The sequence below is a fragment of the Cnephaeus nilssonii genome, assembly GCF_951640355.1.
Source record: "Cnephaeus nilssonii genome assembly, chromosome: 17".
Classification (NCBI taxonomy): Eukaryota; Metazoa; Chordata; class Mammalia; order Chiroptera; family Vespertilionidae; genus Cnephaeus; species Cnephaeus nilssonii.
In genome coordinates, this window is record NC_137088.1 from 23,812,063 (window position 1) to 23,838,105 (window position 26,043).

At 47.4% G+C, this 26,043-nt stretch overlaps 1 protein-coding gene across 1 annotated transcript in view; it reads left to right on the plus strand.

Annotated features, from left to right (window-relative positions):
- Positions 1-9,378: 9,378 nt before the first annotated feature.
- The window catches only part of RFTN1 (raftlin, lipid raft linker 1), a 173,851-nt gene continuing 157,186 nt past the window's right edge, over positions 9,379-26,043 (plus strand). Inside the window, exons 1-2 of the mRNA XM_079794541.1 lie at positions 9,379-9,769; positions 23,666-23,818. Of these exons, the coding sequence (XP_079650667.1) occupies positions 23,674-23,818 (145 nt within the window). The 5' untranslated portion in view covers positions 9,379-9,769; positions 23,666-23,673. The remainder of the gene's footprint in view (positions 9,770-23,665; positions 23,819-26,043) is intronic.

The window sequence follows — 26,043 nt, forward strand, 5'->3', positions numbered from 1 at the left end:
GAGAGAGAGAGAGGTGGGGGGGGGGGGGGGGGGAATCAATCCTGCCTAGCTCCAGCTCCTCCAGCCTTCCCGTCCCAGCGTTAGCCACCATCTGACTATAGCCCCATGGATACCCTGAGCCAGGGCCACCGGCCAAGTCCTTCCCAAGTTCCTGATGCACAGAAACCATAAGAGATTTTTTTAAAAATGGTTATGATTATTTTAAGCCAATGCATGTTGAAGTGACTTGTTGCTCATTGATAAAATCTGGAACACGACCTTAGACATTAATCTTTAGCCTTTATCCAAGTGTGTATGATGGCCTGGTCTTTCCTCACCCTCTTTGGCAGCCCAAACAAGCAATACTGGTTGGTAGTCCTGCTGGCAAACACACTTGGAAAAGCTGTGGCTTTCCGGGTTTCCACCATCTGGAAATGGGGCAACACTGGCATTTGTGGGTCATCGTCATTCCACCAACACCCAGGAGGGTTTATGTATCAGGAATAGATGACACTCTACTTGCTGTGTGGTCAGGCAGATGAGCCAGGGGCTGTATTTTCCCTCCTGAACACATTTTAGTTGTAATATTAATCATGCTTTCTGGGAAATTCCCAGATGTCAGGCTTTGAAAAATCCTGAAGCAGCTGTTAATTGTGTCTTAGTTTTGTTTAAGTAAAAATGCTAATGAAAGTTTTTTCTGAGTGTCATAATGAGAACAAAAATAGGAACCTGAAGGTGAGGTTAGCTGGTAGTTCTCAAAAAGTGGCAGGGATATGATTTGTCATTGTTCCCTGTGGGCCAGAGGGCTCTCTCTCCAAATAATCAGGATTGATGAAAAAGAAATGTATAGTCATAAAACGGGTGCCTACCCAGACAAAACACCACCTGATATCTTTGGCTTAGTTTTGTTTTGTAGTAGGGACAAGTAGAAAAGACAGGAAGAAGATGAGGGGACTGTGTGGGGAGGATTTTTGCTTCAGGTTATTAACTTCACACTTAAAACAATCTGTATGCCACTGAAATATCAAGGTTTACATTCACCACTCCTTGGCCTGTATATCTCTGCAGAACCAGGAACTCAGCCGTGTCAAGTCTCAGGGAGGTGGGGGAAATTAAGTTGGTGGCAGGTCCTCCTTGAACAAGCTCTTTCTGATTCTTTTCTTTACACCCCTTTGTTCCTCACTGTTCTGGTTAGCTATTGTGAATGGCATAGTAGCTTAAAACAACAGCCATTGTGTGTTTCCCTCGTGATTTTTGTGGGTCAGGATTTGGGGAAGGCTAGGCTGGGTGGTTCTGTCTTCATTCTTTCAGGCATTTTATGTCAGTGAGGGGCTGGCTGAGTACCACTTTCTCTCCTCACGTGGTATCAGGTCCTCTCTGTGTGGGCTAGTTTGGGCTTCCTCAAAACATGGCGGCTTCAAAGCAGTCTGATTGCTTGCATAGTAGCTGAATGTTTCACGAGTGAATTGCAGCTATCTAAGTGGAAGCTGCATTACCTTCTAGCTATGGAAGTCACATGGCTTTACTTATGTCACATTCTATTAATCATAAGTGTGTCATAAACCGCTCAGATTAAGGAGAGGGAAATTAGATGGGAGAATGGCAAGGTTCTAGAAGAGCAGGTGGGGCAGGAGATGGTGTTGCAGGCCATCTTTGGAAAACACACTTGAGCCACACTGCTCAAGCCTGGTTCCTCAGTGTTACCATAGATCCTGTGAACTACCCCAAAGCCTTTTAATAATATTCTTTACACCTTAAGGTAATCAGAGCTCATCCCTGCAGTGTGCAATAAGAACCCTGGCGGGCACACTCTTTTGATTTTTTTAAAATGAAGTTTAGTTGTAAGTGGGGGTTAGAGAAGAAAACAACAACAAAAGAAGTGGCTTTGGAATCAGTTTCCCCTCCTTAAGATAATGAGATTAGTAAATGACCTTGAGAGGGAAGGAGAGATGAAAGACTTTGCTTTGTTATCTCTTGACCACCAAGGTCTTCTCCTGCATGACTTAACCAGTTGTCTTTTCAAGAATGGATAACACTTGTAAAATATTGATAATTCCTTAATAATAGCATTAGCAAAGATGCTTAATATAATGCCCGGAGAAAAAGGCAGATGTTTGAGTCTGGCCAATTGCCATCCCAGCTGTTGCTTAGCTGAGGATGGGTGCCAAAACCAGAATTTAGGCCTGTTAAAAGGCCTCTCATACTTTCCCCAGACTGTCGGGGCTGCCAGTCTGTGTCTTGATACCGGGGTCTGGAAACTCTAGGGCTGAGAGGAATGGTCTCAGTGGGGATTGACAGAGAGCTCCATTCCAAAATCTCCATTTCAGCTGAGTAGAGAGATGACTGACAATGGGAAGGAGAAAAATGGGCCTGCAGCCACTGACATTTAAACTCTCTAAATGCATTTCAAAAAGGGATGGGGAGAACAAAATGAGCCAGGCAGAAAGAAAGAGCAAGCTTTGCAAGAAAGATAATTAATCTAATATATACGTATTAGCTTCTGGTAGGAATGGTGCTACAGTCTGTATGTTGTGACCCCTCCAAATTAATATATTGAAATCCTAACCCCCGAGATGATGGTATCAGGATGGTAAGTCATGCAGGTAGAGCCCTCATAAATGGGTTTAGTGCCCTTTTTAAGTGTCCACTCCCAGTTTCTGCCTTCCACTCCAAGTTTCTTGTTTGCCACTGACTTCAGAGAGTTGGTTTTTTTAGATTTTGTCTAGAGTTTATCTGTAAGAGAGTTGATTCAATATAAACTACCAAGCTGGAGTGGAATTTCCCCCCTTCCTTTTGAATAAATGTAGGGGCAGGATACTGGGTCTCTCTTTCTCAGGGATTTACAGTGTTACAGTGTCCACTTACTCCTACTTCTCCTCACAGTGTTCTCCCTTCCTGCAGTCTGGGGTTATGTTGTGCATCCTGAGAAGTTGGGGAGATTTTTTTCTGCCTCTTTAAGTATTTATTTTTTAATTCCCCCTTTGTACATTTGAAACTCAAAAGTCTAAGCTTTTGAAATCTCTAAGGCATTTCTTTGTCTTCCTGCTAAAACAACCATTCCCTGAGCTATAGATGCCAGTTTAGCTTGAGCCCCTAAACAACAACAACAAAAAAGGGGAGAGGGAGAAATAACAGGAAATATTGGTATTGGAAAGAGCATCAATTAATATTTCAAAAGGAATTATACCTCCGTATTAGACAATATCTATGTTGAGTGATTATTTAATTGTGGTTTAGTATTAGAATCATTGAGTATATTTGATATTTAAATCAATAGTTGCAAGTATTTAAGCCTTCTTGTTTCATTCATTTATTCATTCAAGCATGCTTTACTCATTAAAAAAACATTTAGAGAGCGCCTATTATTTGTCAGGCTCTGTGCAAAATACTAATTATGGAATGAAAAGTTGTGTTCATTAAAGAAATTTCAGGTATTAGCAAACATTACAGTGGAAGGCATCAGCCATCCTAGAATTAAATTCTACCTACATTTTTGAGCAAATGTGAATACTGATTTTTTTATTTTTTAGTGGTTTGAGATGGTTAAGAAAGCACAAAATTTGTAGTAAAAACACTCAAGTTTAATTTCTATTTTACCATTTAGTGACTGTATCACCTTGAGCAAAACTCTTAATTTATCTAGGCCCTCGTTTCATTTTCAATCATTAGGTAACTATTGAATGTTGCTAGAATGAAAGCTTTCTGAGAATGGGAAAAATGCCCATTCCTTCCCTGCTGTATCCCTATTCCTAGCATAGTGTTGGAACTTAGCAGGTTTTCAATAAATATTTTAACATTAAGTGAATAAATAATAGCTTTTATTGCTTTTTTGATGGATTTTTCTAACTGGATATCTTGAGAATCACTAAGATTCCAGGTTAATGTGGGAAATGCTCCTTTAATTGGATGCCTCCTTTGTTCTTCCAGCTCCCAGATACTCTCAGGATGCTTTCCGGAAGTTCTGATGGATTCCACATATACTACTGATCAGGATAGGCTAGCTTATGCTGCAGAAACAACTTATAGTCGCAGTGGCTTAAAAACAAGTCATTTCTTATTTCTGTTGCATAATCCTTACAGGTTAGATGGAGGGCTCAGCTTCTCACCATCGTTCATGGACCTAGACTGATGAGTAGCACCATATGTAATGTTGCTGGTGACCTTGCTTGATGGAAGAGAGGGGTCTGGACAGTCTCATCCTAACAAGTAATTGTGGAATTGACACCCATCACTTCTGCTCACAAGTCATTGGCCAGAACCAGTCGAATGGCCTCTTCTAACCACAAGGAGCTAAGGAGAATAATTCTACCGTTGGACTAGAAGGAGAGGATCAGAAATATTTAGGGAACAGCACTGATGACCCCTTCCCCTGCCTTTTAAGGGAAATCCTGAGCTGGTCCTTTCACGCCCCTCTAAGCACAGGCCTGAGCCTCAATAGTTGGAAACACCTTTCATACTTCTTGGATCTTTTCTCTGTCCCTGAGGGTACCAGGGTCCTACTCTCAGCATCCTTAACTATTCAACGAGGGTTAAACTCAAGGGGCAGGTGTTAGTTTTTCAGAATGGTCCACAGGTTGTGCTCTGGCTGCTGTGGAGGGAAGTTCACTGCTAAATGTCAGTGGGAAGGAGGACAGCATTTTCCCTCCCTCCACTGAAGACTTACAGTGCTCCTCCTGGCCAAGTTCCAAGAGTCGTTGTCCAGTTGTCCACAGGGTTATGGAGAGATGGTTTTCTCTTGAGTGAAAAGAGGTGGGTTTCTCAATTCTGACCGATCAGTCCTCAGAAGTGCTCCCTACTGACGTATTTCCTCTGTTTCTCCCCACTCCCCTTGCTCCAGCCTGGCAACGTGGTTCTATTCTTGGTACGTGTGTGTGGGACAGTGGGTGGGTAGGGGAAGGAAAGGTGATATGATAGGGGACAATGGTTCTACTTGATTTCGTATTTCTCCTTATCTTTTTCATTTTATATTTGGACCTTGACTTTTGAAAACCTCAAAGGCAAGAATTTGACTATTCTTTTCTAGTATTATCATCACTCTCCCATGTGGCAAGCTATGTCTTCTCTGGTTGTGTAAATTGATGGGACAAGAAATACAGTGGGGCCCTGGCAGGTTGGCTCATTTGGTTGGAGCGTCGTCCCGTACACCAACAGGTGGCGGGTTCAATTCCCAGTCCGTGCACATACCTAGGTTTCAGGTTTGGTCTCTGGTCGGGGGTGTATGGGAGGCAACTGGTCTATGTTTCTCTCTCTCTCTCTCTCCATTCCTCTCTCTCTCAAATCAATAAAAATACGTCCTCTGGTGAGAAAGAAAGAAAGGAAGAAAGACAGTGGGGGGAAAGGGCAATAATGGTGGTGGAAGGGTAATCATATCAATGAATGTATCAAAAATTTCCCACCACTTATTTAACGATTTCTTTCTACAATCTCCCTTTTTGACATCTGAGGAATATATGGGGTTCCTATATATGTTTATACATTTCCTATCTCTGGTAATAAACTTGGTTCAGAAATGCAAGTAAATAGGTATGTTCCACGCATGGAATAACCAGTGGGTGTGGATGGCTTTTGGTAAAGCCAGCGGGTTCCTGGGGCTGGGTGCGGGGAACAAGGCTGCCAACAGCTGCGCTTTACACTAGATCCTGAAATTGGGTCTCCTGGCTCTTTGCTCCAGAGAGCACATTCTGTCTCAGCCACAGGAGGGCCCCACTCCCCTGAACTGCCCGTCTGACAGACTGTGGATTCAGAGATGAAATGAGGAGCAGATTCAGGGGCAAAATCACAATATCTTTTTTTGAGGCTGGGGGGCGGGTGGGGAGGAATGAATGGAACACTTGGCAATCATCCAACATTTTCTCAACTTGGATGTCTGTGGATGGCATTTGCAGAGCATTAGTTTGACTACACTTTGGACAAAAATCCCTGGCCTTGGCGGATCAACGAATACACATAGAGTATCCTAACAACGCCCTGTTCCCACCCTAATTCACACTCCCAGTGAGGTACAGGGCATGTTGGGACACCTGCTCCATCGCGACGAGGGGCACCATGGTCTGGCCAGGGGTGTCTGTGAGGGCTGTGCCTGTCAGTGAACAAAGGGCAGGGGGCTCCTCCCACACAACTAGCTCTGGGGCACAGAACTCCGGCATCTGCTACCAGGCCTCCTTACAGGAATGGGTGTCGCCCTACTGGGGGCCAGCTTCCTGTAGCCATTTAGTATGGAGCAGCTGGCCAAACGGTGATCTCACTGAGGCTGGAAACCCACTTAGAGTATTAGCCGTGATGATAACGATGAATAATTCTTGCCCCACCAGGGTATATATGAGTTTACTTCTCTCTCCCATCAGCCCCGAAATGTTGCTCTCCGTATACAAGATCTGGGTTTTGTGGTATTGTTAATAAGCAATTAGGACAATCACTCTTCAGGTTCTGAAGCTTGGCACGGGCCCTTTTGCTGCATCATATTGTCCACAGAATAACGGGGCTGAGTTATTTTAAGCTACAATGGAGGGGAGAGCTGGGTGTGGTGAAATTGCAGGGTGGGGGCTTGAGGTTGGAAGAAGGGGTACAGAAGAGACGGTTAGCTGGGACTCTCCTTCCCTCCAGGCCTCCGTGTAGCTGGAATGCAGCAAAATTGTTCAGGCTGCTGGTAGCCATGGCCGTAATCATCTCCAGAGTGGGCGATGCCGCTGAGGCCGAGGGAGAGAATTGTTCCCGGGGGCTGGGGGTCTCCTGTAACAGAGCTTCTACAAGAATCGTACAGTGTGGCCACGGCTGCTTCTTACGCCTGCCCAGGCTGGCTTAACTCCTCTCCTTTCCACGGGGTGTGTGAGGAGAACTAGCTTCCCCATTAACTCGGCGCCTGCATTTTATCGACTGCGAACACTGGGGATCCCAGTTCTGGGGCCATCTGTGACCTGTCGTGCTGTAATAACTTGGTTTTCCCCGTGTTCAGCTCCCTCCCCAAGTACTTAGTGTTAAATCATAGGGGGAGGAAGTGTGAGCACAGGAAAAACAGCACTATTACACGACCCCCGACGAGACCGCTGTGATAGAATTAAAAGCTGCCACCCTAGGACATTCTAACAGATGACATTGTGAGGTTGCCAAGGTAACCCACCAGGATACGGTTCCAGCATCTCTGGGGTTGACACTGGGTAGGGGAGGTCAGTCCGAGGCGAGGCCCAGCTGCCCAGGGTCTATCTCCTGACTGGCCAGGATCTATCCCCTGACTGGCTAGTCCATGGCAGCCAAGTGGAAGATGGAGGTGGACTGTTATGCAACACAAATGAACCCAATGGTGCCTCCACATCGGATATGCCAGGTGGAAGAGAATCAGAAAACTAAATTACTTCCAGATAATTGTTCAGTGTAGGTTACACAGAGACTTAAAAGATCTAGATACCACCTGGCTGGCATGGCTCAGTGGTTGAGCGTTGACCTATGAACCTGGAGGTCATAGTTTGATTCCTGGTCAGGGCACATGCTCAGGTTATGGGCTCAGTCGCCTGTAGGGGGCATGCAAGAGGCAGCCAATCAATGATTCTCTCTCATTAGTGAAGTTTCTATCTCTTTCTCCCTGTCCCTTCCTCTCTAAAAGCAATAATTTTTTTAAATCTAGATATTAATGTCTCATCCATTCATTCCATATATGTTTAGTGAACACCTACTATGTACCAAGCACGAAATGTCAGTAGGGGGAATGGTTGATAGTTCTAGAAAGCCCCCAAAAATGCAGATCCAAGCAGGGCAAAAAGGCATTTGAGACATTTACACATTGTTAGTACTCAGGAAAATATTGTGTGGAGGAAAATGGGAACCATCAGAATAACTTATTAACCCCTAGGACCTGGTGTTAAAAAACAATTACGTGCAAGAATTTTATAGAGTGGAAATGATTTGCTTCATGGAAATCAGCCTCTTCTTCTAACCACGACCAACTTATGCTGTATTTCTCCCTTTTCTCTTTCTCTTTTAAAAAAACACTTTGTTGTGTTTTTTTTAAAACTGGTTAACACCTATAAATATTATTTTCTTTCTTCAATGCAGAGGCCATGGAAGGATCAGAAAGATTTCAGATGAGCCTTGCCTTACACCTGGAGGCTTCAGGAAGCTATCATAAAGACCCATCCCTTAGGCCTCATAAGTGGGTGTTCCAAACTATCGGTGGTGCCACTGGGCACTTGTCCCCACAAACTATGCTTAAACCTGGACTTGGGCCATCACCTGGTCTCATTTTCTCCAGATGGCAAGCCCAGGGAGGGCAGAGAGTGGGGGAGACTGGAGGTGGTGGTGCCTGAGGCCAGCAAGTGGTGGGGAAGAAAAGGAAAGGGACAAAAAAACAAAAACAAAAACCCTGGTGGGGGGAGGGAGATGGAAAAGCGAGCTGGGATGGGTATGGAAAAAGAAAAACATGGAAGACATTCTCTGAGAAGCTCTGGTAACCGGAATTCCTGAAAGCAACCTAGCACTTCCTTACCTCCTGGGGAGGTGTGATTAGTACCTGGAGGCCTCATTGTAACACTGTGTGGACTTCCATGCCTAAGACCCCCTCTTTTCGAAACCAGAAAATGTAGACAACTAATTAGATTATGTCCGCTGTCTGTTCCAGTGCCCTTATAATAATCGTCACAATAATAACATCAATGATAATAGCTAAGTTGTAGAATGCTTCCTAAACACTTTACACACACAACCCAGGAGGAAGTGCTATTTCTGGGAGGAAACAAGCCCAGAGCGGTTAAGTCACTTATCCAAGTCACACCGTACACAGGGAGGCCAGGAGGCCAAGCCTGTTTGGCCCTAAGGTTCCTGCTCTGAACCCCTACACTGGAGTTTTGCTTTGTTTGAACAGTTCCAAGAAGAACATTTCTTACAATGCGCTCACTGCCTCACATCTTCACTTTACTGAAGTAGCCCTGGGCTGGCCCTTTATGTATAGAATTTCCTTCTTGGGCAGCCAAAAATTCAGGATGCCAGTCAAGGGTCCCCCCAGATCTTCTCAAACCTTTTGGACACCCGAAATTGGTGGCATAGGGCTTGGCAAGAAAATAACTTAGGCAGCACTGGGGCCACCTGGGGATGGGGCCCACCTGTGGAATGGGGAGGGGAAACGGTCCTCTCTTAAAGACCCTCCACCTCCAGCCCTCAGTGCCTTGGTAGCCTCCGCCCTCCAGCATCCTAGCTCAACATTTTGAGGGATTCCCAGTTACCCCACGTGCGCTCTTGACACACACACACAGAACCTTGGTTAGGAGGAGAGAGGGCGGGTGCGTGAGCTTCTAACCTCGGCACCGAGGGTCGCTGGCGGGGCGGCAGCCTGTGCCGCACGCAGGTTGCCCGCCGCGTGGAGGCGGCGGCGCGGAGGGGCGCGGGGCGGGCCCGCCACTCCCGCGCGGCCGCGGTGAGGGGCAGCGCGGCTTCCCCGAAGATGCAGCGCAGCATATTTTGCACATGAGTTCAGAGGAAGAGGAAGTGTAGCCGGCGGACGCGCGGCGGCGGCGGCGGCGGCGGCGGCGGGGGCGCGTCGGGACTGGAGCCGGAGCGCGCCGGGCGCAGGGCGCAGCGAGCGGGAGCGCGGCGGCCGCGGGCTCCGACGGACGCACTTAGCGCCGGAGGGACAGACACACGGCACGGCGCATCGCCGCCCCCCCCGCCCCCACCCCCACCCACTGGTGCCCACGCCTTCTCCGCGCCGCCGCCGCCTCTGCATGGCACAAACTTTCCTCCCGGGACGCAACACACCGTCTCAGGGAGCCCGCACCCGCGCCTTCTCCTCAGCGAGTCCGGAACGGTAGGTGGGCGCGCGGCAGGATTTGGGGTGTAGGCGGGCACAAACCCCTCCATTTGGCCCCGCCGCGGGACTCCGGCGGACCCGGGAAGCCCCGCGTGGCGCCTCCCTGCAGGTTGCCAGAGCTGGGGCGTGCTTCCCAGGCGCCGGGGGCTGCCAGAGGACCCTTCCTCTCCCCCTCCCCCTCCCCCCCAACGCGCAACTCCCCCTCCCCCCGCGCACCTCCGGCCAGAGTTTGGATGGGTTCGGGCCGATCCATGGGGCACAGCCGTCTTGGGCCAACTTTATTGGGGAGAAAAATCATCCCCGCGGGCTGTGCGGAGAGGCACCCGAGCAATCTGTGGGGGGTCGTGGGTTTTGCGGGCTCGGGGACGCCTAGGAAGGAATCAGAGAGGAAGCTTCCAGGCTACAGGTGGATCTAGGACAAGGCTGCAGGGAGTCCTCTGCACAGATCAGGCTGGCGCTGGCCACGGAGTGTAGGTTCAGGGGGGAGAGAGAGTGGGGTGGGGTGGAGGCGGCTCCGGCTGCCCTTTGGCGTGCGCCCTAGGAGGTGGGTTTGCTCCCGGGGCAGGAATGATGGATGGGTGGGAGCCGACGCGTTCGGAGGAAGCACCGCAGCCACTCAGAGGCTCAGATACCGGGGACTGGGGCACTCCCCAGCGCTAAAAAAAACCCAAAACGGGCATTTCCCCTTTGTAAGGGGGTTTCTTCCCTCCACCTAACCCACTTTCCTAGGTTCAAGGGACGCCAGTGTGGGTCTAGATCAGGGTGGGGTGGTGGCAGCGTATATGTTAGGAAACCCGGTTGTCAGGCATGCACCCCCTCCTCCTGGGCCGAGGCGCTTGCCCTTCACCTAGGCTATCGCGCTGGGTTTGGCAGCAAGAACAGCGTGGAGGCCAAGTGCGAGAGACCCAGGCGCGCGCCCTGTTGCACACACTGGGCCGCCCTGCGTGGTTGTGGGTAGTTCCCAGGGACGCTGGGTGGTGTCAGCGAGTTTGTGAGGGGGCTTCAAAACAAACAAACAAAAAGTATTTTTTTTTTTTTCCCTCTCCAAAAGTCTGGCACACGTCCCTACATTGGAGTGGTTGCCCTGGTTTCCAGCAACAGCCTCTTGTAATTGGTACAGCTGTTTTCAGATGCCGGGCTGGCAGTCAGGCCCGGCGTCTTCCAGCCCCTGCTATTGTGTGTCATCTCAGGATAAGCGGGGCCCCGCCAGGAAGGAAGGCCGGCGTAATGTGAGCGACCTCTGCGTCTGTGGGTAGCTCAGGCTAGGCACCCCACGTGTCCCTAGCCACCGGGACTCCTGAAATGTACCTCTGAACATCTGAATTCCCCACTTAAGTTCAAGTGACCCCAGATGTCACCAAACCCCGCAGAGGGATTAGGCAACAAGTTGTTTGGGGCTCTCGGTGCATGTGTGTGCTAACCTCAGTGAAATCACGTTAACCTCAGAGCAGCTCTGCATCCTCTTTTGCCTCCGGTGGGGTATCTGGCCTGAGAGCTGGGACGTCATCCTCTGGCTGCCTTTGTAGAACAGGTCGCGGGGTTGGTTTTTCTTTGTTTGTCTTTGGCTGCAGGGACCTGGGGCGAATGGAAGTGGAGTGTTGGACAGTTGGCTCATGGATTGGGTGCAGGAATCCAAGGAGAACCAGTTGGGAGTATAAGTCGGTGTGTCCTTTTTCTCCCTCTTGAGAAGGAATTTTTTGGCTTACGTTCAAGTCATTGCTTTGTCTGTAGGGAAACAGGCAGAAAATCTTTGGCAATGAGTGATGCGAGTTCCTGTAAAGCTGCTCGTGTTCTTGCAATCTTCGCTTTTCAGCAGCGCTGAAATGGTGTGGGGCCGTGGCTGGGTGGGCAGGAGTGCCTTGCCAAATTTCGGACGTGGTGGGCTAAGGAGAGAGCACTAGGACTCTTTCCCCTGCCCGTGTCATTTCAGAAAATGTAGGAAAGTTGCAGCAGCAGTGACCATCCAAATGCTTACACCTAGGGCCTATAATGTTGCTATCAAATGGACACACCCGAATTGATTGCCCATCTCTCCATCTATTCATCCCTCTATCCATCATCAGTCTGACTTACTGTTTTATTCATTTTAAAGTAAATTATAGACTTTGATACAGGTCACTCCTGAACGTTTCACACATTTTATTACTTAGAGTCCAATGTATAGTCATGATTTTCTTAAGGTATAATGTATATATGTATAGTGAAATGCAAACACCTTGAGAGTAACATTTGTGTAATATTTTGACTGATTTTTACACCTGTATGTTGGGGAACGTCCAGCCTGTGGGCCGTATAAGGCCCTTGAAACCATTTGGTCTGGCCCTGCCAAGGCAACCACAGGTGGGACTCGAAATTCAATAAATCTAGGAGTTTTTTTCAGAGCAACATACTAAGTGAATTATATTAAGCAAATTATGTTATAAGTACCCAAATGGCCCTTGGCAGAAAAAAAGTCCCCCCCCCCCCCGCCCCGGCATTTGAAGGGGAATATTTCTGTCTCTATGAAGAAGGAGAATATTACCATCATCCAAGAAAGTTCCTTCATCCCACTTCCAGTCAGTCCCTGTCCCCACCCATTCAGTGGCAAATACCACGCTGATTGTTTCTCACTCTGGGTTCCTTTAACCTGATCTGGAACTTCATGTAAGTGGGATTCTACAGTGTTGTGTAAAGCTTCTTTCACTCAGCATGATTCTGAGATTCATTCATGTTGAGTGTTCAGTCATTTGGTCTCTATTTATTGCTGAGTTATAGTCCAGGTTATGTCTATGCCACAGTTTGTTTATATATTCCTGTGTTGATGGACACATGACTTATTCCCGGTTTTGTTTTGTTTTGTTTTGGGGGGGGGGCATATTGTGAATAAAGGTGCTATGAATATTTGTGTACAGTCTTCCTAGGGACATACGTTCTCATTTCTTGTGGGTAAATGTCTAGGAGTGGAATTGCTTGGTCTTAGAACCTCCCAAGAAACTAACAGACCTTTTTCCAACATGCTTATACCATTGTACATTCCCACCATCAAGAATACAAGTGTGAGGTTTTAGAATACAAGTATGATTTGACTAGTGTTCTTTGGGTCCACAGGGGCCGAGAAATTGGGCCCACCTGAGACAGCGTGGAACATGCTGTTTTCAAAAGTGGAGGAGCTGTGAGAAATCCCCAACTCTGCCAGTAAATGCGTTTACAGTTAAATGATGGCAGACAATCAGAGGAACATTTTGTTTTTAGAAATCTTCAGAGAAGGGAATTCCATAGGGGAATGTACACTTGGTTGTGAAAGAAGATTGACTGAGTGCTTTCTATATAAAGAAAAATAACCCCTGAACCCCACAGAATTCCACTAAACTTCTGTTTAGAAACTCCTGAGGGATTTCTGGCAGATTGGTCTGGTTGGTGTGAACTTGGTGGAGAGTCCCGTTGGATTTCACCGGCTCCGGCAGCTTGTTGAAAGGGGTTGTGTTTGCTTTGTGAGGAAGATCGGATTTGGCTTTTTGAAGGCTCAGAACAGCTTTCCTGTTAATGTGATTTGGCCTGTCAGTGAAAACATGGCCTGTCAACACCCCCTTTATTGTCCCTGCTGAAAAAAATGGGCTGGTTCCCCTCAGGTCCCCTTACATCTCCATTCCTCTCTGGGGGCCAGCAGCTGAACCTGGGCTCTGCTGGTCCAGGAAACAAGCATGGAGCCTCCCTGCCTGGGAGGGACCCCAGGATGAAGTTTTTACATCTCCCCGAGGTGTCTCAGTGGGGACCAAGCGTTGCAGATGGTGAAGAGTCTTGAGACAGTGCCCAGTTTTCCTGCGGACTGTTTTCCTCCATAGTTAGCACAGTGGTCGGCAAACTGTGGCTCGCGAGCCACATGCGGCTCTTCGGCCCCTTGAGTGTGGCTCTTCCACAAAATACCACGGCCTGGGCGGGTCTATTTTGAAGAAGCGGCGTTAGAAGAAGTTTAAGTTTAAAAAATTTGGCTCTCAAAAGAAACTTCAATCGTTGTCCTGTTGATATTGGGCTCTGTTGACTAATGAGTTTGCCGACCACTGGCCTAGCACATGCCTGCCACGGAGTAGGGACACAATCAACGTTGGCTGAACGATGCTTGTGACTCCTGGTACCCGCTAGGTGAGTACCTCTCTGGAGATGCACAGTGAGTGGCGAGACGTCAGGGCCCCAGACATACTTTCCCCGATGCCACTTTACATGGCCCGGGAAACAGGTTCAAGGTGACGGGGCTCAGGAAAACTTTGCCGGCTGTAAACTTCCGTGGTAGCAGCACCGTTCTTATTTTATTACAGATTTTGCTATTGTTATTCATGAAATAATAATTACAGTGACCACTTGCCAGCTGCTTACTCTGCCAGGCACTGTTAGGCACTTTACCTGCTGTATTCTCCGAATTTAATCCTACTTCGAGGCCAGCACTATTATTATCTGCTCTTTAGCCTCGAGGAAACTGAAGCTTAGCGAGGTTAAGTAAGTTGCCCTAAGTTCACATTTGGATGTTTCCCAGACTTTAAGGGGAGAGACTGTGACGTTCTGGTTTCCCACATGCATATTCCGTTCAAAAGCACCGATTGCCAAATAGGCAAAGCCATAATATGGTAGAAATGTAAACTGGATAGGCAGAAAGAACACAGTCCCGGGCAATGACACACCCCCCGAATCACTGTCTTTAGTCCTTTTCCTTTTTGTTTTAAGCTCGCTGAGTCTGGGGCAGCTGGGGCCTGTACTAATTTTGGTGACAATTTAAGATATTATTGGTTGATTAGGATTGTCATTTTATTGTAGGAAATGAGACATTGCCAGCTGTTTGGTTTGAGTGTCTGTAGCTGAGCTGTCCAATACAGTAGCCACTAGCTACCTGTGGCTATTTACATGGAAACGAATTAAAATGAAAAAAATAAATAAATAAAAATCCAGTTCCGCAGTCTCACTCGCCACCTTCCAAGTGCTCAACATGTGGTTGTTGGCTGCGGCATTGGACAGCACAGATAAAGATTGTGTGTGTGTGTGTGTGTGTGTGTGTGTGTGTGTGAATCCTCACCTGAGGGTATTTTTTTCCGTTGATTTTTAGAGAGAGTGGAGGGGAAGGGGAGAGACACACAGAGAGAAACATCAATGTGAGAGAGACGCATAGATTTGTTGCCTCCTGCACATGCCCTGACTGGTGCCGGGGAATTGAGCCTCCAACCAGGTACCTGCCCTTGACCGGAATCGAACCCACCACCCTTCAATCTGTGGGCCGACACTCTTAACGACTGAGCAAGCCAGCTAGGGTGCCACAGATTATTTTCATTGCCCCTGGAAGTTTGTTTGATAGTGCTACTCTGTAGTAAGCATTTCTCTTGTCTCTTTCAGTCTAAGAATTGGCAACACACTTGGCTAAGGCTTTAGGCTATTTTTTACTGACAGAGATAAATTTAGCCAGAGTTTTCTTTTATGTTTACTTTTTAAAGGTTGTATGTGTGTGATCTCTCCTCTCATTCACATTCAGTTTTTGACATACATTATTTTTTTTCCCCCTCCTGGGCCCCCAAAGGGGCTTTCCTCTATTATCATTGTATATTTCACCGAGATGCTTTCTCTGAAAAGATCAGTCCAGCAGGCAGACCATGGCCACTGCTTGAGCCCTGTTAATTCCTTGCTCTCCAAATAAGAATTCAGTTCAGCTTTTAAATATGCATTTGTGTGGCTTACTCCCTACCTGGGCTGAATTCAGGAAGAAAAATCGCTCTCAGCGGGGCCAGAGCCAAAGAGCTAGAAAATCAGGTCGCATTCTACGCGTGATGGCTGCCTGCCAAGCCTGAGATGGAGGAGACACCATTTGGGGTACTTAAGGGCTTCATTTTGGGGTATTTCTGGTCTGGCCTATCCCTGTGGTGTCAGAAGTGCTGGACAGGACGGGCAGCTTGGGGGGCGGGGGGTGGTGAGAGGGACATGGTGCTGTGGCTTTCTCCCCTCTCTGCTGTACACTCTTCCAGAATCAGGTTCCAAGCGAAGGGGACACCAGCCCTCAGGTGTGGGGAACGGGACCAGCCAGAGGTGGGAAGTCAGCATCAGCTGTGTTTTGCTCAGCTTGCTGGGTACCGACCAACCTTCAAACGACTTTGTGAAATGGTATTACAATGGTGGTGTTTCTCCCACAGCCATGCCCTTCACACTTTTTCAAACCGGAAGCGAAACTCGCTGGCAGATTCCTTTGCCTTTTACAACGAAAGTGTCCCATTTTGTCGTTCCATAGGCAGACCCCTTCGTTGTCAGCATTTATTCTTTGCAGAGGATTATCAGCTTCCACTGGTGTGCGTGTGTGTGTGTGTGTGTGTGTGTGTGTGTGTGTGTATTGTGTTGACACTCCCTATTTTGAATTTCACTCTGAGGAAGTACTTTTGGAGGAACCATTCAAGTTTTATGGGATAGCTCCCAAATTCTTCAGATTTGGAGAATTTGTTGTAATAGGCATAACCCACAAAAGTTGGTTGGCAAGAGATGAAGTTTTTCACAACCCCTGGTTAATGGAACTTGACCGTATCCGGTATTAACCAAATTTCGGGAATAGCGAGTACAAGGAAGCAGCCTGTTCATTTGAACACTTCATTAACTTAGCGAAGTCTTTTGGGATTCTTATGGTGTTTTGGGACATCTTATAAGCACCCTTTTCAGAGTGGTGTAATTGTGGGTATAGGCAGGTTAAAAGGAATCTTTGTAGTGGGTCACAAGTCATGCTAGTAAAAGTACTTATAGTAGTTAACATTTATAGTGCTTTTTTCTGTGTGCCTGAGTTCTTCTTAGCTCTGTTAAGTATTAACGTATTTAATCCTTACCCTGCAGGTAGATTCTGCAGTTATCCCCATCTTACAGTTGAAAAAACTGAGGAGAGGTTGCTACCTCGAGGTAGAGACACTGGGATTTGAACCCAGGCGATGTGGCTCCAGAGACTTGGCACCCAACCCCCGTGCTCTGCTGTTAAGAAGGTGAACTTGAGAGTGGCAGGCGGATTGCCCACTCTGGCTGCCAGTTAGACTCACTTAGGAGGCTTTAAAAAATACGAATGCCTGGCCCCCACCCCCAATGCCTGGGCAGCAGGACTTGAAAACATCCAACACTGAGAGCCACCTCCATAGCTCAGGGTTTCTCAAACTTGACTTGATCCAGGCTTAAAGTAACCACCTGGTAAAAAGCAGATTCTGATTCACAGGCCTGGGCGGGGCCTGAGGTCCGCATTTCTTACCAGCTCCCAGGGGTGCCTGTGCTGCGGGGCTGAGGACCACACATGGAGTAGCAAGTTCTCACGAGAGAGGGCTGGTTCTAGCTGAGGGTGGTTGTGATGCAGACTGGAAGTAGAACAGAAAGGTAGTCTGCATAAGATACCCACTTCGATGTGGGGGTGGGGTGGTAAGCAAGTGTTTTCCTTTGATAAATACCCTTTGTATTCCTTATCTTTTGCTGTATAACAAATTACTCCCAAACTTGGCAGCTGAAAACAACAATAAACATTTATTATCTCACAGGGTGGGGTTGGGAATCCAGAGCAGCTTAGCTGGGTGGTTCAGACTCAGGGTCTCTCCTGAGGTTGCAGGTTCAATCCCTGGTTTGGGAGTGTATGGGAGGCAACTGATAATGTTTCTCTCTCACATCTATGTTTCTCTCTCTCTCTCTCTCTCTCTCTCTCTCTCTCTCTCTCTCTCTCACCCTCTCACCCTCTCACCCCCCCACCCCCTCCGTCCTTCTCTTCCTCACTCTCTCAAATCAGTAACATATCCTAGGGTGGGGATTATTTTTTATTTTTTTAAAGTGGCACCATACAATAATACTGTTTCCTATAGATGGTTCTTTTACTTGGCATTGAATCAGAAGCACTTTCAACAGGGAAATTTTAGTTATCCTTGGGTTTCTGTCTTAGATTATGTTTGTAGGATATCAAGATTTGACACCATCTGAATAATTGACTGAATTTTGAAGTTTTCATTTACATTTCTGGGTTGAGAGAGACATCCCTATTATGTAGAATATTTAAATTTGGATCATCAGTTCTTACTTTAGGTGACTGAACGATGTTATAAACACACTTCAGTCTTCAAACACGGGATTTGAGTGTAGAAATAAAAAAATGAGTTCGCTGGCTTATCCAGCGTCATTGCACATAATTGCCCTGTCTCTGGTTGCTTGTCATGAGCTGTTGGCAATTGTTAAAATTAGCTTTACAGTTTGCCTCAGATTAGCGGCAAGTGTGGTAAATGAGGGCTCGCTCTTAATGAAACTAATTTGTATTTGAAAATATAACTACATTTATTGCCCCCATTATTTAAATGCGTGCATGCTCGTTGATAGAAAAAAAAATGAGCCTTTCAACTCCAGTTTTTATAAACACTCACTGAAAAATCATCTTTTAAGGAGGCGATCCTTTTTGAAGTGGTTTTCCCAGTGTTTTATGGGCATCTTGGGAAGCATTTCAGAAACAAATTAGGAGTCCCCCTCAAATAAAAAAAGAAATTTAATTTCGACACTTAACATGACACAGGGCATCGTGCCCCATTGCGGATCAGCTTTCTTTGGAACCCAGTCTGTGGTGATGTGCTCCCTGCTTATATCGCAGCAATTTTCTCTGAATGCCCTGCACCCGCCCAGACCTCTGGCTCAGAACAGCCAGCCTTCCCACCACGCGCATCTGTTCATTGTCTTTCTCCTCCTTTCACTTGCCGTCTCCTTGAGGGCAAGTCTTGGTCGTCCCGTTTTTATTTTTCTTCAATATTTTTAATTGATTTCAAATAAGAAGGAAGAGAGAGAGAGATGGAAACATCAATGATGAGAGAGAATCACTGATCAGCTGCCTCCTACATGTCCCACACTGGGGATTGAGCCCACAACCTGGGCATGTGCCCTGACGGGGAATCAAACCGTGATCTCTTGGTTTATAGATGGACATTCAACTACTGAGCCACGCCGGCCGGGCCCATTTTTTATATTTCTTAATCGAACACCTGACTCAAAGCGGGCCTTCACAAGTGCACATTGAATGAGTGATTGAATGCATGAATTTGGAACATAAGTTCCCTCGCTCCTGGAGCCCACAACTTCTGCATGAAGCTGGTCCACCATATATCAAACACACACCCATTCTAGACTTGATTCAGAAAGAATTGATTTTCCAGAACGTCACTATTTGAGGGGGGGGTCTTTGCTTCCTGGTTATTTGCAATGTCTGGCAGAAATGGGCTGGAGTCATTAGGAACTGGATGCTGACTAGGCAGGAAAATAAAGTCATCCCTGGGAGGCTCTGAGACCCAGCTGCAGGGATGTCTTCCGGGAAGGCAGGTATACAAAGAAGAAAAAGCCTCCTGAATGATTGTCAAGTCATCTAAGCTGACCCCACGATCAACTTGCACATAAAATATGTAACCTGATTTACGTTAGGTATCAGTGTGATGTGACTGTAGGGGTTTGGAGGGGCAGAGCTGTAGGGGTTGGATGGACTATCGCAAAGTACTGGGGAAATTTCGTCACACACAGGTGGTCTTTAGCCTGTGTCCTTGACAGAAACAGACAACTACAACAAAAGGAGGAAGAGGCATGAACAGCACTGCTGCTCATGGTTTCACTCAGTGAGCGGATGCCCCTGAGTGGCATCAGGAGGTGGGGGGGCCAATCGGGCGGTCTCTAAGAGGGTCTCATCTTCCTCCATGCCTCCGGTGGGGTCAGCATCGGGCCACCCTGAGTGTGTAAAGGGAACCATTCTTCATCAACAGGACCCTGCACTCACGGTGCAACCCAGCAAGCCCACTCCGAGGTATGACCCTAGAGAAGAGAAAACTAATGCCTCATAAAAACCTCTACATGAATGTTTTCAGTCACTCTGTGCATCAGCCTAAACTGGGAATAATCCAGATATCCTCCCAAGGTTGAATGGCTAAAACAGGGTCACTCGGTGGAGGCCAGCCTCAACTGGTGCTTGACTAAGGAGGCGACAGGCCGTGGTCATTTTGAGCAAGCTAGGGGTGTAAGTGACAGATTGCATGATGAATCATCCCAAACCTTAGAGGCCTAAAACAGCAACAATGGTGTATTTTGCTCAGGAATCGTCAGTTTTTGGCAGGTCTTTTTTTTTTTTAAATATATTTTTATTGATTTTTTTTACAGAGAGGAAGGGAGAGGGATAAGAGAGAAACATCCATCAGCTGCCTCCTGCACACCTCCTACTGGGGATGTGCCCACAACCAAGGTACATGCCCTTGACCGGAATCAAACCTGGGACCTTGCAGTCCGCAGGCTGACGCTCTATCCACTGAGCCAAACCAGTTTCGGCAGTTTTTGGCAGGTCTTGATGGAAACAGCTTGCCTCTGCTCCACATGGCGTCAGTGGCTTAACTGAGGCAGAAGCTCGACTTCCAGGATGGCTCACTGGCAAGGTGGCTGGCACGTTGGTGCTGGCTCTGGCTTCCTCTCCACATGGGCCTCTCTTTGGGCTGCTTGGGCTTCCTCCTGGCATGGTGGCTGGCTTCCAAAAGTAGGCATCCCAAGAAGCAGGCAGTGGATGCTCCCAGTTTCTTAAGTCCCGGACACAGCTAGCTCTGCGTCACTCCGCCATGTCCTCTTGGTCAGGCAGTCATGGAGCCCAGATTCAGAGGGGGTGATATAGACCACATCTGAGCAGCAGGAGTGTCAAAGGATTGGGGGAACACATTTAAAAACCATCACATTTATCATCTACCTTCTGCCCTGCTGGAGACTTGGACCCCCCGAGGAAGATGTGCCTGAATGGCTGCATGAGGGAATGTACAGCCACACCAGAAATCACCTTGCCTTGCCTGCACCGGGCAAGGCTGTTGACTTCACTCTTTCCTCCTCTCACAGTCCCCTACCCAACCTTTGCCCCAAGCACCTTGTGGGACTCTAATGTGAGCGTGATTTGGGAGCTTCCTATAGTGAACAGTAAAGTTTACAAAACTCTACAATAATGTAAGGCACTATTATAGATCTTATTCTTCCTCCTCCTGTAAGCTACATGTTTGTGACTTGTTTCAGCGTAGTAGTGACTGAATATAGATATTTTGGGAATGACATAAAAGTCTTTTCTATTTTGACAGAGGTGGGGGGTTGGTTTGAAATGAAGGAATGAACTGAAAGGAATACATGTGTGCCAGTTGTAGCGCTCTGGACACAAAAGAGTAAGAGGTACAAATTCACACTAAGGTTTCAGTGGCCAGTAACGTCTTCTTATATATCCCTGTCCAGAGAGAGCTGTGCTTTAAGAGCCGTTGCTTACCCAGGGTTGCACACACTCCAAAGAAATGAATCTCTAAAGTTTGAGACCCCGATGAGTCACTGATATTACAGTTTTGCTACTGCTTGGTACTGTTTCTCTTTCCTTTGTCTGATCACATAGATCCGTGGTCGGCAAACTGCGGCTCGCGAGCCACATGCGGCTCTTTGGCCCCTTGAGTGTGGCTCTTCCACAAAATACCACGGCCTGGGCGAGTCTATGTTGAAGAAGTGGCGTTAGAAGAAGTTTAAGTTTAAAAAATTTGGCTCTCAAAAGAAATTTCAATCGTTGTCCTGTTGATATTGGGCTCTGTTGACTAATGAGTTTGCCGACCACGGACATAGATGATTTGCCTAGAGCTGCATCAGACCCTGCGAGGCAAGCACAGTGTCCTTTGGGGTGAACTTGGGCAGAGACTTCAAGTTCAGATTGAAACATTAACTCAACGTTTTAAAATGGGAGAGTTTCTCTAAGGCTCCTCGGCACACCTCCACCACCACCACCATCTGCCCCAACCTTGCCTGAGTCTTTCTTACTCACCTTGGTAATTCTCTCCTCCTTTTTTTTTTTTCTGCTGTCAGGGAACCTGTCCTATATCAAAGAAATTAAATCATACTAAAGTGGTAGTGGCTACCTGGGGCTTAGTTTGTTGCCTTTCCCATGGAGATATTTGTGGTTTCCAAGGAGATGCGGAGCTAGAGCGATTCTGATTTCAAAAAAACTGAATCTCTCATGCTTGACCTTACCTAACAGGATAGCAGGAATGAGAGAGTTTTTTGAGGAAGAGGTTTCTTCTTAGAGATCCTCAGACACTCAGTCCTTCTTAGGAAGTGAGTGGTGTGGCAAGCCTCTGGGTTATTTCCAGTTCTATTCCTGGGGTAGCAGCGCTCATCTCACCAGGGTTACCTGGGTCCCTAAGACTTAGGGGCCTCCCATGTCCACTTTTCTTCTGCTTCGTTGAAGCAGATGCCAGCTGGCTTGCCTTTCAGCAGTTCAATATGCAGCCTCTGTACAAATCAGCTATTAAATCTGCAGAACTAGAGTATTTTACAAGTAATCAGTCCATGCAGATTGCACATAAATCATGTCTGCTCTGGCCCTTTGGACGCTAATGTTCCCTTATTAAGGCATAAGTAAGCCTTCCTGTTCTCATCCATCCTTCCAGGCTTTTTTTTAATTACTGAAAAGTATAGCCTGCTTGTCGCTGCACCACCCTCTGCCACCACCACCACCACCACCCCCCAACCCCCACCTTTCTTGAGGTTCGTTTTGTTTTTCTGGAGCTTGCCAAATTGCCTTAGGAAGCTGGGTACCTCGTGAATGAATTGAGCAAAAGGAAATTCTTATCTCTAAAAGGAAGCGGTTACCACGTTTCTGTTTGTGATATTCTTGGCCAGTTAAAATTTCGGTGAAATATGTTCTGATGGCAGCACCAGTACCCCAGGGAGCGGGGGAGTGTTGGTCATGCTCGGTGCACAAAAAGGAAAATATCTTCCACTGAAGTCTTGGTGGGGGCGGGGCGGGGGAGGGAGATAAAAAAGTCATTTCGTGAATGTCATTCTGCCCAAATACACAGAGAACCTGCGTTGCTTTTCACAGAAGACTGAAAGCTCGGCCACCCTAATATGCACATTATTTTAACATTTTCCCATTTTCTTTTCAAACTGTAGCTACACATCTTCACTCTAATATACGTGGGTTTCTGCTTCCAATTTCGCTGGGCCCTGCTATTAGTGCTCGGCCAGTTTTTCTTTTGGTCTGAAATGACTTTCTAAGAACGTGGAAGCATGGTATTATTCCTGTGGTTTGGTCTAAAAAAGAAAAAAATTCGGGGCCTTTACACGAGGCCCATAAAAATACTACCGTCTCCATTTAGAGATGTTTTATGAATATAAATTCCTGTCTAAATAATTCCTGCCGAGGGTAGGAAGGACTTTGGAGTTTGGAAATTGTGACAACAACTTATTATTTTCTCCTAGCAAGCTCAGCAAAGGTGACACATCTCTCTTGTGGATTTTTTTGTTTTTGTTTTTTTGTTCTGATGGGCTGACACCATAATGCACCGTATTGCTGTTTAGATCCTGATTTAAAATCACATACCCAGATCCTAGTGGAACCGAGGCACTGTGAGGTATTATTTTCCTCAGAGAGGGGGAAAAAGATAGAGAGCAGGCATGCTTTGGTGTCATTTCATAAATCACAGGATGGCTGGTGATGACATCTTAACAGAAAGAGGAGCCAGCCCCGGTACTGAGCGCAGGGCCTCCGGTGTTTGGGTCATATAATAAACTAGAGGCCTGGTGCATGAATTCGTGCACCAGTGGGGTCTGGCTGGCCCGCCCCAATCGGGGCCCTGCCCCCAATTGGGATAGAGGAGGCCGATTGGGGGCAGAGCCGGTGGGGGGGAGGGGCCACAGGCGGTTGGCCGGCCAGCCCCTCCCCCTGGTTGAACTCCCCGTTGAGGGGACAATTTGCATATTAGCCTTTTATTATATAGGATTATATTCTAGATGTCATAAAGGCCGAGGTGCTTTATGTTGTCTTCAGGGAGATCATGGGGTCTTTTGTACTATGGTGTTTAAAAATAAAATCTCAAAAAAAAAATTCCCCCCCCCCCCTTACTTCCCTCTTGTTGGCAGCTGCTGAGATGGGTTGCCGATTAAACAAGTTAGAGAAACGCGATGACAAACGGCCTGGAAATATCTATTCTACTTTGAAGAGGCCTCAGGTGGAAACCAAGATCGATGTGGCCTATGAATACCGCTTCCTGGAGTTCACGACCCTGAGTGCCGGTGAGTACAGCCACCCCGTGTTCTGGGGACAGATGCGCTCTACCCTTGGCAGGGTCTGCAGCTAAGGCTGCCCCATCAGCGCGGGGGGGGCCGGGGGGGGGGCGAGGGGGGGCACTGACAAGGACATACTAGGGGGGAGGGCTGTGGGAAACTCTAAAGGGTTGGCCTGCCCAAAGGGGACTGCTTACAGAAATCCCTAATTGTTTTGTGAAACCTTTTCACCTTGTAAAAGATAGTAACTAATTAAAATGATAATCAATTAAAATAAAACCATACATGAGCCGACTGGTACACGTGAGTGGGCTGAACTTGGCCCTTGGGCCAAGCAGTGTGCAGACCCTGCTTGATGCCAAGCCATATAGAAAAGGAAGCCGAAACCTGTTTGGCTCAGTGGATAGAGCGTCGGCCTGCGGACTCAAGGGTCCCAGGTTCGATTCCGGTCAAGGGCATGTACCCTGGTTGCGGGCACATCCCCAGTAGGGGGTGTGCAGGAGGCAGCTGATCGATGTTTCTCTCTCATTGATGTTTCTAACTCTCTATCCCTCTCTCTTCCTCTCTGTAAAAAATCAATAAAATATATTAAAAAAAAAAAAGAAAAGAAAAGGAAAATGTGCCTCATCTCCTCATACTTATCTGCCCGTCCAACCCAATTCACCTGCCCACGGTTCCCCATCTTTCAAGAGTGTTTGTCTGCCTGGGCTTTGCCTCACCTGAGCCAGAGGGTGTCCAGGTCACCTACCACCAGCAGCCTCCCTGGGGCACCAAGTGGCTGGCAGGTGACAGTCAGTGGTTTCCTCCCGGAGCATTTGCTGAGCGCCGAGCACTGACTGTGCGGAGTGTCGGCTGGCGCCGCAGGGCAACGGTTTCCTGGAGCCTCTTACTTGGAGGCAGGACAGCTCATACACACGAGGTGAAAACTCAGCACGTTATAACGCAAGTTGGAAAACACGTCAAGTGTGTTTTCGGAAGAGGAAGGGAGCATTCCTCCTTGTGGGGTGGGGTATAGGGGGGTAGGGCCATCCCTGGATGTTGTGAGCATAAACCAGGTGCTACAAAACTGAAGCATCTTCAGACACTTCCTCCCTGGGTTTCTGAGTACATTTTAAGCTTCTGGTGGCAGCAAAGAGAATTAGTGGGACAAGGCCTCCTGTCGTGGGTGTGAGTCCTGGCCCTGCTCTGGAGTCGCTGGGCCAATCGCTAGGCCTGCAACATCCCCAGCTATCAAATGAGCACGTGAATATCCACCTCAGGGCAGCTGTGACGGTTAGGAGAGGGAAGATGTGTGAAGCTCTTAGCACAATGCCTGGCACGTAGTAGGACTACTAGTATTAGTAGTAGAACTACGAGTATTACTACCACTCCTCCTCCTCCCCCTCCCCACCATCTCCCCACCTTACCTTCCTCTCCTCTTATCCTCCCCTTTTTCCTTCACCCCCCTTCCCCTTCTTCCCTTCTTCCCAACTCCTCCTATCCCTCCCCCACTACTCCTGCTGCAACCATCTCCCAGCAGAAGCTCCATCTGGTTCCCAAGCCCCGAGAAAGATGGACAACCGGGTGTCTCTGTGTACCCCGCCAAGTCCCCCAAACTGAACCCAGCAACTTCCTCATCGGGCTGCTTTCCACTGGCCTCTTAAATAGCCAGACTTGACACCTTAGTCCCCTGCGACCATGCCTTCTCCTCACCCACAATTTCCATTCCGCCACCCAAGCCTACTTAAAACTACTTCTAGAAATTCTAGAAATGCTTATAATAGAGCTAATGTAGCCCAAGCAAGTCCAAACACAAAATTATTTGGAACATCTGGTCAGTCATTATTTGTTCAATGACTGTTTGAGTGCCCACAACATTCTAGGCATTGTAGAATGATTAAGGGGAAAAAACACACACACAGAAGCATGTACAGGGAGAAAGATGGGAAGGAAATGAACGGAGATGTTAAAAATTGATGGTCAGGGTGTTGATATTATGGGGCGATTCTTTTTTTCCCTTTTCCTGCATTTTTTTTTTTTTGCATTGCAGTGTATTTCCTCTGTTATTAAGAAGAGTAATTTTTGCTGACCTCCTCTCTCTGCCCACTGCTTCCCCACTCATCATCTGAATCCCTTCCCTAATCTTCCTCTGCTTCCTTATGCTCGTCGTAGCACCCACACTATGTTTTCTGTGATTGAATTACCTCTTTTTCTGATGATAAGATGAACATGTGCCCATTATAAAATGTTAGGAA